Source organism: Antennarius striatus, chromosome 8 (assembly GCF_040054535.1).
Source record: "Antennarius striatus isolate MH-2024 chromosome 8, ASM4005453v1, whole genome shotgun sequence".
In the NCBI taxonomy this organism is placed as follows: domain Eukaryota; kingdom Metazoa; phylum Chordata; class Actinopteri; order Lophiiformes; family Antennariidae; genus Antennarius; species Antennarius striatus.
Window position 1 is genome coordinate 16,446,848 of NC_090783.1, and position 15,595 is coordinate 16,462,442.

The 15,595-nt window shown below is 44.3% G+C and overlaps 1 protein-coding gene across 1 annotated transcript in view; it reads left to right on the forward strand.

The window, feature by feature from the left end:
* The first annotated feature begins 696 nt into the window (after positions 1-696).
* The window catches only part of xylt1 (xylosyltransferase I), a 62,610-nt gene continuing 47,711 nt past the window's right edge, over positions 697-15,595 (forward strand). The window contains exon 1 of the mRNA XM_068322585.1: positions 697-1,063. Within this exon, the coding sequence (XP_068178686.1) occupies positions 776-1,063 (288 nt within the window). The 5' untranslated portion in view covers positions 697-775. The remainder of the gene's footprint in view (positions 1,064-15,595) is intronic.

Consider the following 15,595-nt stretch of genomic DNA (forward strand, 5'->3'; position numbering starts at 1 on the left):
TTCCAGCAGATATGTGATCCATAAGGCAGATAAGCGGCTGTAGAGGAGATGGATGGATGTGAAGCATCACCACTGATGTCATAATAACAGAAGAACTTTATTTTATGGGGAACTGATGCACTCAACAGCAGTTGCATCGGCTCCAAATTGGGTAGACCTGCAGAGATCCAGGATCTAGGATGGGTTAGGCCTACACTAGAAGAGAAGAAGAGAATGTGTGCAGGCAGCCTCCAGATTGCTGCACCTTACATCACTGAAGGCAGGGGTAGGAAAGCCTGCTGTGCACAAGCAACTGGTGCTGGAGAGACTTGCAACAATTTCATTAGGAGGTTGGAATTAGTTCAAAGGTGCTGGAGGCAGAATTATATCAGCGGGCCCAGAATTCCTGCCGCGATCAGAGCGCTGCTGCCATTGTCTCATGCTCCGGAGTGATGGTTCTTAGCGCAGTGGACATGTGATCAATCCCACAATCTTGATAGAAAAGACTATTTAAGACATGATGTAGAGGAGACGGACTCTCTCTCTCCAGCCTCCAGCGTCACGTCTGTCGCTGAGCATCCTCTCACCACACGGTGGCCCTGTCCTCTCCTGCTTCTCCATTCTCCCTCCCTCCTCCTCCTCCTCCTCCTCCTCCCGCCTCACCAACACCAGCACCTCCTCCTCCTCCCTCTATTTCCACTCCTTCCTCCTGTCTCGCTGCGCAGAGCCACAGACGGTCCTCCAGCTCCAGCAGCAGCAGCAGCAGCAGCAGCAGCAGCAGCAGCCTGGTGGAGCGATGATGGTCGGCGGCGTGTGCGCTCGCAGGTTGGCCCGCCGGTCGCGGTCCGCCCTGATCGCAGCCCTCACCGTGCTGTTGGTGCAGACGCTGATCGTGTGGAACTTCAGCAACCTCGACTCCGGAGAAGACGGGGACAACGGAGGCTCCAGCGTGCGGGAGAAGAGGGACCGGATCGGAGGCAACAAAGCCGCTGGAAGCGACTATTTCCAGCACGGAAACCAGCGGCGGCAGCGGCAGCATCTTCCCCCCCCGGGGAAGGGGACGTCTCGTCACATACAGCAGCCGGTAAGACGGAGGCGCCGCCGAGGTTTTCATATCATGTCCCCCGCTAGAGAGAGTCTGTTTCGCCTGGGATGGAGCCCCGGAGGGGTTGGCAGGCAGGTCAACACATCTCCAGTTTTTCTAGGGGAGGTGGGGGGCGCATAACGACGGGCCTCATAATAAATGTATGATTGATTGTTGTCACCGATCGAGGGATCCCTCTTAGAGTTAAGACAGGATTTCTCAAGCCAAAGCGAGCCCCCAATTCGTTGTTTTTCGGTTTCCACCTCCGACGCGGAGACGAGCATCCTCGGCTGACGCGCGGAGCCACATTGCGCCGACCGGATGAACGGAACGCACCCCAGCCCAGACCCCCCCCCCCATTTAAAAATGCCAAAACGGAGAGTAAAATCACATCCTAGTGGTATAATTCCCTCCATGGGTGAATGATGAGCATGGCAGGGGTTGAAGCCCCCTCGAGGAGGAGGTGCCCGGAGAGAACCCCTTGACCCGGTGCTGTAGCCTCCAACTGTTACGGTGTGTGTGTGTGTGTGTGTGTGTGTGTGTGTGTGTGTGTGTGTGTGTGTGTGTGTGTGTGTGTGTGTGTGTGTGTGTGTGTGTGTGTGTGTGACATTTAAAGGCAAATCCAGGAGCTGCACGGCTCAGCAGCTCTATGTGAGAAAGGCCAAATGGAAGCTTAACCCAATGAGCACAATTGTTTTTGATTAGTGTGCAGGAGTCATCTGGTGATGGTGAAAGCACAAAGAGTTGTATTGTTGATGAGAACAAGGGAAACAAAAAAGCTTAATAACACAACGACTGTTGGGATAGAATTGTGCAGAAGTAGAGGAGCCGATGACATATTTGATCAGCCTTGATGAAATGAGACAATAAATAAATTTGTTTCCACTGTGCCCCTGAAGGCAGCACACTGAGCAGGTTTTATATTCGAGCGGCATGCGATTCATTTTCACAAACTCACGCCTGGAATTAAATTCATCATGATTCCCGCTCTTGTGGTTCTCTCCAGCAGTCTGGCTGCCCTAAAGACATTGGACCTGCTTGTTCCTGGCTGGTGAGCAGTCGAATATATAACCCCCGCACACACACACACACACACACACACACACACACTTCACAAAGCCGCCAGCCGTTCAAATAGAGCTTACTCCCCTGCCACCGTGAATCCAGGAGATAACAGGTTTGGACGTGACACACTGTGGCCTCCATGCTCCGTAGGTTGGAGCTGGGCGCTGCTTCGTCTGGCTGCTTTGCGGATCTTTTTTTTGTGTTGCAGTCAATCATTCGCTCCGTCTGCAGGTCATCCTCTCATGCCGGATCCCTGTCATCGTATATTATTCCCCCTCTTTGAAGTATTCCCATCAGTAATGTCTTCTGTGGCTCGGTGCCCCCACCGATTTGTCCACATGTTTTTCACTATTAAAACATACAGCCAATCTGCACCAATGACCTTTGAAAGATGGCCTTTCATCCTCATCGCCTGGAGGCCTGTGTGCCAGTCTCTCTACCAACCAGTAAGCTCGCCTGCTGCCTGCCTGTCAAAGCGTCACCTCGCTCTCTGCGGCGCCGTGGCCCCCGGCCCCCGGACTCTTAACATTCAACTGGTCACCCTAAGTCACATGCATCCCCTCAACTGGTTAATCACTGCCTTTTCATTCTGTCTCCCCTTGTGTGTGTGTGTGTGTGTGTGTGTGTGTGTGTGTGTGTGTGCGTGCGTGTGTGTGTGTGTGCGTGCGTGCGTGTGTGCGTGCGTGCGTGTGTGTGTGGCTTGGCAAACAGAGTTGTCCAGCCTAAGGCTGAAACAGAAGTGCCAACTGATGCTACGGGGAGGGGATGGGGGGGCACTACTTTGATCCAGAATAGAAAAGACCAGAAGCTACGGTATGACAGAAGCATAATTTCTATGCGAGTACTTTTGTCGGATGGAAACATTATGCATAGTTTTGGATGTGTCATCCCAGCAGGCAGGAGCTACAGTTGTCATTAGCGCTTGTCTCCTGTTGTGCCTCTGGAGGGAAGTGCTGCTAGAGAGCGTGGATGATTCCTCCTCTAATCTCGTCTTGTTGTTCACATCTCCACCAGCAGATACCGTGTAAATGTGGATGTCATAGAGTGGTATTATGTCAGCAGTGAGCTTTAAGTCTGAGTCTTCCAGCACGGAGACGGCGGGTGCCTTCTTCTGATTCTCCATCAGACGTTTCTACACCTCCTCATTAGTGTCAGTTTGTGTTATTTACAGGAGAAGGCGTTGCATTCGTCACCAACGGGTGCTTGTTAAGGTGTTGCTGGTAACGGATGTGCGAATCCGTTAACGTGCCAGAATTAAACCGTCCGACCTCCACCCGGAGACTGTAAAGCGTTTTAAAAGCATCTGGCTTCAACATTCACATCTGGTTGTCAGCATTTTTTTGTTTCTTTCCTCTACATCACCCCCCCCCCCAGTAGTCAGACACTGTCATGATCCCTGTGGGCCCGGCTGGAGTCCGGCTCACACATGTAGCTAAAAGTTTCCCTGTTAGTCATGTGGTTGCGTGTGGTTGCGTCCTCTGATGGACACGTTTCCCGCTGAGATCTCTTCCTAGTTACTTATGGCAAAGACTTCAATAAAACACACATGACCAGGTAACAGTATACTCACATTTATTTATTTATTGCTGTGAAATTGTGGAGAAAGAACACACACATACACATAAACACACTCATCAGCTCTGTGGGTGTTCCCATATGCAACCGCATATAATGTGGTCTTAATGTTCCCATAAAACTGTAAATAACAACATAAATAACACCACAGTGATGGATGCTTGTCTCACAATCAGAGTGTTTCAAGCTGCTTATCAGGCGTTAATGAGCTCTCAGCTGTTCAGGAGAAACAATGATTAGAACTAACATTAAAGGGATGGGGAATGGAACGGCGGTAAACACTCCTGTCGTGTCTGACGGGTGTTCAGATCCTAATCAAGCTGGAGTGGCTGGCCTCCTGCTTTGAATTTGAGCATTTCACTGAAATCTGTCGTTGCTATTCCGGTCTACACTGAAACCACCACCACAACCACAGCATGATTCACACAGCACTGACACACACACACACACACACACACACACACACACACACACACACACACACACACACACACACACACACACACACACACATCCGATAGCTAATGACATTCCCTGAAACCAAAATCCAAACTACAGTTTAAATATCGAATGTTTGGTTTTAATTATCTGAAATTCACACCACTGGTGAGAAACTGCTCTAGACTCTGGTAAAGATCGATGTTCAGACTGTGATGGGTCGTTTCTGGTGTTCAACTGGCAGGCAATGTTCTCTCTGGTCACAGCAAACAATGGGCTATTATTATTAGTTTAGAATAAAGGAAGAAAAAAAGCAGCGAGCGGACAATCATGACAGGCAAACCTTGGAGGAGTAATGTGCGTTTCATTTAAGTGATTAAAAAAATGGATGATCAACTTAAGGTCGACTTTGTGTCTTCCTTAAAGTAAAACTGGATGTTGATTTTGCAGCATACTTCAAGAATGACACCGTGTGTTGTGTTATAACATTTTTGTGTCGGGTAATCATCAAATATGGAGCAGGTTTGACCACTTCCTGCCCTGACAGACGTTATGTGTAGATGTTATCATGTTCCTACCTACAAAATTTTTGGATTGTCTTTTCATTCCTTTTTTTTCTACTACTTTTGTTTTAGTTTCACCTCTTTCTCACATTTCCTCCTTGTTGGTGAAATTTCTGACCCCCTCAGTACCATTTCACGTAGTAGTCACTGTTACTGTCACTGCTGTATATATGTGTGTGTGTGTGTGTGTGTGTGTGTGTGTGTGTGTGTGTGTATATAAACATATATATACGGCAGTTAAATTGGCACTCAAGAAAACTAAATCGTCTAGGAGAGTGAGTTATTCTGCTTTAAATAAACCTTTGAGTATACATAATTACAATCTGCAGACACCAAGAAGATGCAGTTTGTGATTTCAAATTTCAGACATCCCGATCGCATCGATAAAGTGCCACTCTGTAAAACCTGGAATGAGGAAAAGTAAAGTACGGCCTGCCCATCAGTTCATCCATTTTGCTCAGAGAGCGTCTTTTTTCAAGTGCCAGTTGTCTGTCGGCGAGGCAGGAACATACCGAGATCTGAGGGAGGAAGGATCCACCTCAGACTTGAAAGAAACACGCCGAAAAAAACTGAAGACGCTTTGATGCTGAAGTGTAATTTGTTTACATGACACCATTCCTCAACACTGCAGAAGTCTTTTTATTATTGCTCCCATAATGCACCGTTCTGTCTTGTTATTCCATCCAGCCGGTCCTCCTCTTATGTAAATGATCGACGTCAGAACGGAATCATAAACGTTCAGCCTATGTACGGATTGCACGCGGACATTTTGGGTTCCATAGCAACTTAAACATCACAGACAATTGTGAAAACACTCCCAGGGCAGGTACTGGTTATGCTGCAGATCTCTCCAGTACGGCATCCGTGTGATCCCTCACAGCAGACGCAGCAGCCTTTCTCTCCCCCCATCCTCACGGCCGACTTTGTGCAGGAGGAAGAGACTTTTAACTATTCAACAAGTGTCAGGGTGTTATAAATATTGTGCTTTCTCGTGGGAGCAGAAAATGCACTGGCGTGACTCACAAAGTGCTTCCAATTATGTTGACTCTTGCTCTTACTTAAGAGATGAGCATAGAGTGAGTTCTATTATTGTATTATATTTAATAGAGCGAATGGGTAACGGCATAAACAAGTTAACGCCAATGTCTTAAGTGTTTGCAGAGTTTCCAGAGGATTTCTTAAGGCAGTGGTAGGCGGACCTTTGACCAGCTTTGACGTGAACATGAGATTTCTGTAAATGAAGAATTATAGAAAATTAAAAATGTAGAGAATTCTAAAACAGCCTGTGCTTTGGCTGTGCTTCCTGGTAGTCAGAAGTTGGTGTTAATCCACTTTGTTCCGTCTTACGTTCGTCCAGACTTGTGATGAAACATTGACTAACAGACAAGAGAGGCATTGTTGTAAACATTTGGCGTGCTCTTCAGGAGCGTCATCATTCCCACATTTTGTCTGGACTGTCCAGTTCCCACTGAGGTGTCTGCCGGAAAGGCCAGTTTAATTTTCAGTGTCGCCTTCAAGCATTTCTGATTTCATTTCAATAAAAACTACGACGAAAAATATTGTGCTGGCAAAATGTAGTTTTCTATGTCTTCTCTGCTCCATGCTTATTTCTACGTTTAAGTCACCATTTGAACATGTGTTTCATGGTTTTTGATTATATTGGATTTGAGTCTGTGATTATGTGATTCTTGTTAATAGATTAGAATAGAATAGAATAGAACAGAATAGAATAGAATAGAATGAAATAGAATAGAATAGAATAGAATAGAATAGAATAGAATAGAATAGAATAGAATAGAATGTCTTAATGACATCATACATAAGTGTACAATGACATTTTTAAGACCACTCTCAGTGCAAAAAACTCAAGTGCAAGGAACAAATATAAAAACAGAGCACAGGTGCAAGGAACAAGCAATTATAGAAATATATTTACAATGTTAACAATTCTTTTTCCTGTTTAGTGATCATATGAACTTTTGAGAGCAATCGTTTGACTTATAAACAGTCTGAAAAAATCTTTGAAAAGCAAGGCCTCCACCATTGAGGGTTAGGGTCAGGATTTGGGTTGTCATATTTCAATGGCAGTGACTTTGGAGGTAACATCCACCTATCAGAAGGTCGATGGTTCAGTTTCCTCAGTCTGCTTGTGGGCATATCTTTGATACCATATAATGAACTAATATTTGCTCCTAGAGGTTAAGAAGCTGCTGAAAGTCCGTCTGTCTCCCCAGACATTTATCACTGCTAATTGGGACTAGCTGCTTTGTGTGTCCTGTCCATCTGTCTTACTCCATCCCTTTACTAACCTACAGTTTACTGTCTATTCTCTTTTGTTTATCTGAAAGTTTTTTTGCTCAGCTTGATGCCTTTTTGTATGTTTCATCTGTAAAATTGCAAAATTGACAATGATAACTACCATCCATCTCCCTCCTGTCAAGTTGGAGCTGCATGCATAAACATCACAACAAACACCCAGCGGTCCCGGCTACCCACCCCCATCTTATTCTCATCCTCCCATTGCTCCGCACCTTCGTTACAGATGGTTTCATTCCCCAACACATTAATAACGCATCATCCAGATGAATGAAGCCATATAATACCTAGCGATGCCAATAATCCCATAGGTAAGAGGCTTAGCAGTCAGTCCTGGGGGGGGGGGGTCAAACCACACACATGCAAACACACACTTGCTGGTTGTGGCGACCACCATATAGATGGCTTATTATACCAAATGCCCACCCCACTTGCGGTTTAGAAGTTGCTGTGTTATCTCTTTAAACAGATCTGCCGTGTTGCTCATTGCCAGCCGCTATAAAACATGATCGTGTATTTACTGGCATCACATCGAACAGCTTAATACAAAGAAATATTTTTTAAAAAATATCCTCAAAGGACACTTTTGTAAATTCATTGCAGCGGTTTGAATTTTAATCGGATTATTGCAGACTCCAATTTTGATCTGTTTTTTGTTCTTTCTCGGTACAGATTTAAAGACTCCGTCTCGGACTGCCAGACAATGTACCGGTTCTAGCTTTCATTAGCCACCAGAGCCGGTTTCAGACAGGCAGTGAGATTGGGTAAAAGTTTCAGAACAGGACAAGATGAAACAGCATATGAAAACTAAGAATAAGACTTCTGAACGTTCGGCTTTTGATTTTCCATCCCACACACATGACTTGTATGTCATGGCCTAATTTTCACTGGAACAACAGCAGTGATCAAAAGTGAACTCAAAGACCCTGATAATGTGGTTGCAGCTTGTAGGTTTGATGTTAATCACAAAATCATCTATAACACCCACATACTGACACATTAAGATACGAAACCTTCTGGGATTTTATGTTCATGAGTAAAATATGTGTGCTACGACCTACTAACATCATGCACTTGAGGACGGATCAGAAAATGTTGCACATAGTTTTGGGGAACGTTCAGATAGCGTGACCTTCTTTCTACCTTATCTGTGAGAACAGACCTTCAAGTACACATTTTTTTGTGTAACAGACAATATCTTCCATGCTGACTCTAATTCTCAATTAATGCCTGAAAAAGCTGTCTCCTTGCTCTTTCCGGTGGAGAGCAATGATCTCTGTACGCTTGAGCCCATTTACAAACACGGAATTAAACTCCTACAGAAAGATCCATCTTTGTTGCCGCTGTTAATTATCAGGTATCTGCCACAGTTTAAATTCTAATTACGCCTTACAAAATTTGAACTAATTTATTCCAAAGAAATTAATTTTATTTTCCTTACTACGTCTGAGCTGCAACCTCTGTTGACACTAACCTTTATTTATGACCATGAGAGGGCAATGAGCTGTAAAAACTGTAGTGTTTTCAATACTCTCCTGCTGCAGAGAACTGTATTTTTGGAGAGGATCCTATGATTTTTTTCTATAATTGAACACAAGTGAATTTCCTCCTTATGGTGTATGCTGCCAAGCTCTGAGGTGTGATGTGATGGGAACATTCCCATCAGATCAGATTGCCTGTAGTGTGTGTTTTTGGCTGATTTTTCAGTTTGTGTTGTACCTTTAGTATCTATATTTAAGCCCCCTCCCAACCATAATGGTCGCGTCACACTGAAAAGCACCTGACATCCTTGTCATTGGGGGAACATGTGGCAAATTGAGCTTTTTTTCTCTGAAATCAGCATGACACCGTGACACCGACACACAACATGTTGATCTGAATGCAAGACCCAAATGCACATGAACATGTAATCCCGCCCACACAGAGTAATGACATAGAGAGGGAGCTATCTCCCCGTTAACGCACTAATCCCCATGAATTGTGTTATTCTAATAAGGGGACGGGGGGTGGGGTTAGTGTGGTGGGGGTGATGGCATGTCAGCTGGGTAGAGATAAGAGCGATTCATCCTGTCAGGGAAAAGCTTTTTGCTTCCAGTTCCATGGAACAAGAGCAGTGAAACCGACAGCAACACTTTTCTTCTTCTTCATCGTCGTCTTCTTCCATCTCCTCCTCTTCCTCGTCCTCCTTCTCAGAGCTGAATGCTAACAGCCTGGAAGACTCGTCTCTATCGGTGATAGAGAAGAAATGTGAGAGGAGAAAGAAAGAAACAGAAAATGAGACAAGACAGATATGCAAGACAGTAGAAAGCTGGGGGAAGAAATGTTTGTTGGGGGATAAACCTCTCATCCCTCCTACAAATCCAACGTTGACTCAAATCCCAGCGTAATCCTGAGGGGAACCCGGTTTGGATTGAAGACCTCAGTATAGCTCGGGCCCCACTGGCAAAAGACTTACATATTTTATTTCTCAAAACTAACCGGAGCCCAAAAGGCCTCCGTGCAAGTAGTGATCAGGTCCCCTCCGTTGGGGACGGGTAGGAGTTTGCCCCCAAAAACCCCTTCGACCCTGAACAGAAAACCTTTCTTTGCATTTTGAGATGAACTGATAGAACAAGGACATCTGATTTATCAAGTAGGAGATTTGGGATTACATGGAATTGGGTAATTCCTGAAGGGAATCCACCCAACAATCCCAGCTGTGCATTAGAAACAATCCATTGGTTTAATTATTCATCCCAGTGGATCATTTCTGTGGCTAGGTACTTGTCTCCATGTTGAGAACATTTTATAATGACCTTAAAAGGGGAAAAAATGTATTGTGTTGTTCTGCCAATCAGCTGCAGACTCTGATAGTGCTATTTATGGATCAAGCAAAAATACTAATTTATAATCAATCAGCACTAATCAACAACTAATCGATGACTGCATCTTATTTTAAAATAGCTCTACTCCTGACTTTTTTTGATGGCTTGCATGCGTCTGCTGTCTGCTTCCTGGATGGAGGGTGTTCTTCTTGTTTTATTAGTAACGGTTGTAAATAACCTGTAGGTGTGTTATCTTCACCCTCTGGTGGTTGAGCTCCGTTAAACATTTTTAACATTATAACATCACTTTTGTGACAAAGTGATTCATTATTACATGTCCAAAAAAATGCCTGTTCAGTATTTTAATGATCGTGATTTGATTGCGGTTGAGACAAGTGTAAAATTTGAGAAGTTTGGCTAACGAAAAAAAAACATGAAAAAAACATATTCTACAATGTAAAAATCTAAAGACATCTTTTGATATTTGTGCCATCATTTAAACCGAACTTTCAAACAAAACGTTACAGCCATGAAAACAGCCTTTTGGTTCTAAATGTTCCAATCAATGTGGTTTGTGCAGATAAGGATTATGAATCATATCAAAAATTGAGAACTGAATGTCATAGATTGGGCTCTGGAGAACACCAGTACATACTAGTGAAGGTGCACACGCCAGAAGAACGTCCACACAACATCACACACACACACACACACACACACACACATACACACACACACACACACACACACACACACACACACACACACACACACACACACACATACACACACACACACACACACACAGTCCTCAGCATCCCCTTGTGCTAAAGGCGCACACCTACAGAATGCATAAAATCACGAAACACTTATTCCTGCATCACAGAAAACAGTCACCCACACAATCTCCCTCTCACAAATGAAACACACATACAAATTGCCTTGCATTTACACAAAAGGCTTCGATTGCCTCGCTCACCTCCAACACACACACACACACACACACACATACACTCTATGACGAGAAATGAAATTATAAAACACGCTGCACGCCCCATGAATGCTGCTCTTATGTGACCCACCAGGATCAGTCGGAGCTCATTCTCACCACTGAACAGGTGTTTCCTACATCAACAGCGCATTTAGATTCCGTCTCCCCTCCCTGTCCGTCTCCACTTCGCCAAAGGCCATCCACTCCCGCCTCCCGTTCCTCTCCCATCTCAAGTGGGTACGTCTCACCGCACCAACGAGTAACTCCCCGGTCCTCCAGACGCCGCAGGCCGCTCAAATCAGCATCAATGAGGAGCCCTGCAGAGACTGTCGCTGCTGGGAAGAAATTGCGCTGTAATTGAGCTACTTGATAATGATATGTTCTTCTGTCTGATTTCCTACCAGCGGTGAATCATCATCACCATCATCATCGTGCCATCACATCAGCAGATGCTTCAGCGCCGCTGCCGCCAGAGTTTGTCTGCTCTTTCACTCGATTCCACCCCTCTTTTTCTCTCTCACTCTCTCTCCTCCTCTCGTCGATTGCTCTCATGCTCTCGTTCCACTTATTTTATTGTCATTTCCTCTCGCTTTCTTTTTTTTTCTTCCTGTGCCATCATTGCAACTGCTCGCTAATTTCATCTGTTTCCAACCTTCTTTCCTGTTTCTGTTCCATTTCGTTGGACGCCATGTCTCAGAGGTATATAGAATATGGGGGGGGGGGGCAGAGGCAGATAATTAGGATGAGTGATTACGTGAAGACAGTGTCAAAGGTGTTTTTACCAATAAATTCAGCATTCATTCTTCTATGTGGGAAGTGTGTATGGTTATAATAACAATTTAAGTTTGCATTTTAGAAAAAATCTGAATTCCCCCTTGAATATATAACCCATGTATTCTATTCCCCTCCATGTATACCCACATACAGTACAACCGTTAAAGGGCACAGACACCCAGTGTTTCACTTTGTGTATGTGTGTGTATGTTTGTGTGTGTGTTTGTATGTGCATGCGTGTGTGTGTGTGTGCATAAATGTGAAGTAGAGTCAGAAGAAGTGAAATTTAGCCAAGCAATATTTGAATACTGTTTAAATTATGAGTGAGAAGCAAAAAAAGTGTTGCATTAAGCGAAAGAGAACAGCGTGTGTGTGTGTGTGTGTGTGTGTGTGTGTGTGTGTGTGTGTGTGTGTGTGTGTGTGTGTGTGTGTGTGTGTGTGTGTGCGAGCTCATGACTTTCAGTGCTTTAACCGTCCTCATGAGAACAGCCTTTCCATAGAGGAGAACCATTTGGAAAATCATTGCCTGCTTATTGGTGTCAGTACTCTCTTTCAGTTTGTGTATGTGATATATTGAGTGTGTGTGTGTGTGTGTGTGTGTGTGTGTATGTGTGTGTGTGTGTGTGTGTGTGTGTGTGCGTGTGCGTGTGCGTGTGCGTGTGTGTGTCAGTCTGTGCTCAAACAAAGAACAATACTGTACTTCTCTTTTTTCTCTAAATTGCCAGTTTTGGTTTTAGGGGCTTTTTGACTTTTCTGGTCGTCCTCAAGATTCCTCCTTAACCACTGTGAGTGAAATCTGCTTTATGCCCACAAACAATCCGACAACCGTCTGTTGGTGTAACTAGGTTAATCCACAGGGTGGATGAACACATCTCCTTTTTTTAACAGCAAACCAATTCACTAACTTTCTTTTGCACTGTGTGGATTTGTGGGGTTATCTTTGGACAGCGCTGTGTTTTACAAGATTGCAATCATGATGCGCATCACAATTACAAAATAATCTCTTTTGTTTAATGTACAGATGATTGGGCCATAGAATGAAGAACACAAACATTGGTATATGCATAAAATAGTAAAGAACATAGTTTATGATGCAGTTAGAACAGTGGGCTTTATGTTTTTATCATCCCGGGGCTCATAAAAGTGATAAACTGATGATGTAGTCATCACTTTATCACAGTAGCTACCAGTATCGTAAAAACAGCTTTCACGCAGTCTAGCAAGGAAATAAATCATTTTAAAAAAGATGGTGGAAAATGTAATTTTAAAAATACCTATCAGAAATATATGCATGTAAATTATGCAAAAAGTGTTTATCAGAAACATTATAAAACAAATATGAACACATTGCTCAGTTCCACTCTCTGTATTTTTTTCACCCTCTTATGGGACTGAAATGTGAACTCACCAACCACAAACATGTAAAATACCAGCATGCACCTGGAGTAGAGAGCTGGTCGTGTTGTATGGAAAACTTGTGAGTTAATGTCTTTATTGGTATTAACTTCCTGCATGTATGTGTGTGTCGCTGAGGTACTGTATAGCGTATGTAGACGTAATTGTCATAACTGCTGAGAAAGATATTTGGTCAAGGCAATTACAATTCAGCCAGGACACATTTGCTTGCTTAGCACTCATTCTATTTGCCTAAAAGACACAAATGACTGCAATTTAACAGCAATAGAGGAAGACTGTAATGAGTTTGGTAACTATTTGCCTGATGTGAGGATGTTGCTCTAAGGTAGGAGGAATAATCAAAGGAACAGGACTGTATTTTCACTGGTATTATGTCCGGTGGCAGCACAGCAGATTAATGAGCGTGAGGGTTATTAGCTTCTCAATACTAGGCTGCTGCCTGCTTTCAATCTGATTTTTTTTATTTTTGCAAATGCATTAGGAATACAGCTAATATATTAATGCAGCTGAATGTATTCTATTTAAAGCCTGACGGGGCTGTTGGTATAACGGTGATAACATAAACCGTGGAGCACCAATTACTTGAGGTTCAGTCGGTCTGTTCACGCTGGGGTCCTGGTTAAAGGAGCAGTTCACCATTATTAGGGTTTAATCGTGTTAATTTGAACTTTTACTGGTTAAAATATTTTTTCTACTCTAACATCTACCGTTTTAACACACCGCTGACTCATTCATTATTTATATTCCTTTATATTATTGTATAACATAGGTTGTCTGTTGTGTCACAAGTACCTGCAATCCAGATGTCTTTTGTGGTGCATCCAGCACACAAATGACTGTGTGTTTGTGTGTGTGTGTGTGTGTGTGTGTGTGTGTGTGTGTGTGTGTGTGTGTGCGTGCGTGCGTGCGTGCGTGTGTGTGATGGCGTCCCAGCCTGCAGTGGGTCTGATGATTCAGAGGGCACAGACTGCATCACGTGGACTGTCTGTGACCCATCTCAGCAGCCGCTTTTAATATAACTGCATCTGTTTGTGTGTGTGTGTGTGTGTGTGTGTGTGTGTGTGTGTGTGTGTGTGTGTGTGTGTGCGTGCGTGCGTGTGTGTGTGTGTGTGTGTGTGTGTGTGTGTTAGCATCATTCTGTTGTGAATGGAACAGAACGTGTATGTTTGTTGTGCACATGTCACCACTGATATGCGTTCATCGTGAACGATATGTACATCTTTGAATGTGTTTTCCTAAAACTCTACAGCTGTGTGTTTTTTAGCATCTGCTGGCTCACCCCAGGCCATTTGTGCTCTTGCCAGCGCCGTACTTTGGCTCCAAGGGGCCTGAGAGGATGTTTTTGTTGGGATATGCTAACAAATTGATGCTGCTGGCCTGGCTAGTTGTGTCGTCCGTGGCGGGCACCAAAGCACTGCAAGGGACGGCCATGAGCGTGTCTCCCACTGTTTGTCTCACGCTTATGCATGCTCACAAACAAAATGACATCATAGTGCAGAACCCGAAATTTCAGATGGGCCCAGCTTAAGGGGGGAAAAAAGAAAATCCTGCCTAAAAACTGATTTATAAACTTAATCTTCTGCTCTGGGGGATCTGATCTAAGTCGCTGCAGAGTCCGGTTATTGGCCGTTGATCCGCTCCTCATTGCCCTCCTGCTCTCTCCCTCTCTTTCTCCTTCTCCCATTCGCAATCTCAAATTTTGGACAGCTGTTTCACACTGTGAGAAGGGAGGAAAGTAGCTTTAATTTTACCAATAATGCCCCAGTCTGTGCATCTGCTATGTCGGAGTGATTAGCACAGCAGAAGTCATCTCCACTGTAGTGACAAGTCCATATGGTTTCCGTATGTAGTAGTAAGCATTAGGTCTGATGTGCCATTTTATGTTAGAACTTGTTTTGCACAGCAATAAAACGATTAACCATTTCCCACTATACAGTGGGACCAAGGTGTGTTTGTAATGTTGTAGATGTGTTCTGTACATGATGTGTTTGTGTGTTCTGGTGTTTTTATCTCCTGGTTTGGCAAATATGAATTTTCTTTCTTCTTAAAAGTTATTCTGATCTTACATTCTCTCCTGAAAGCAGTCTTTACGTTGATGGTGTGGCTGAACCCAGTGAACCACAGCTACGCTCTTCAGCAATGATCCGTCTCTTTGCTGCACCCCCCCCCCCCCCCCCCCCCCCACACACACACACACACACACACACACACACACACACACACACACACACACACACACACACACACACACACACACACACACACACACACACACACACACACACACAAGGCTCTATGTGACTCTTTAAATGTTTCCTCCCAGAGTTTAGCCCCGGCCGGGTCCGGGTCTGTCACACAGTGCACCACTGTAGCTGGCTAGCTATGCCTTCTGCTTCTGGGCCTTTAGCTGCACCAATAATCAGCTAACCTCTTCTATTTGCCAAGGCTAACCGCATAATTGCTGCATTCATCTGGCCGAGGTTCTTCTTAGTGCGGTGCAGAAGCAGGATCCTGCAGTAGCAGAGAGTTGTTTTAGCCAAACCCTCAAGCACATGAGATTACAAGGCTAGAGCTCAGCCCTCGTAACCCT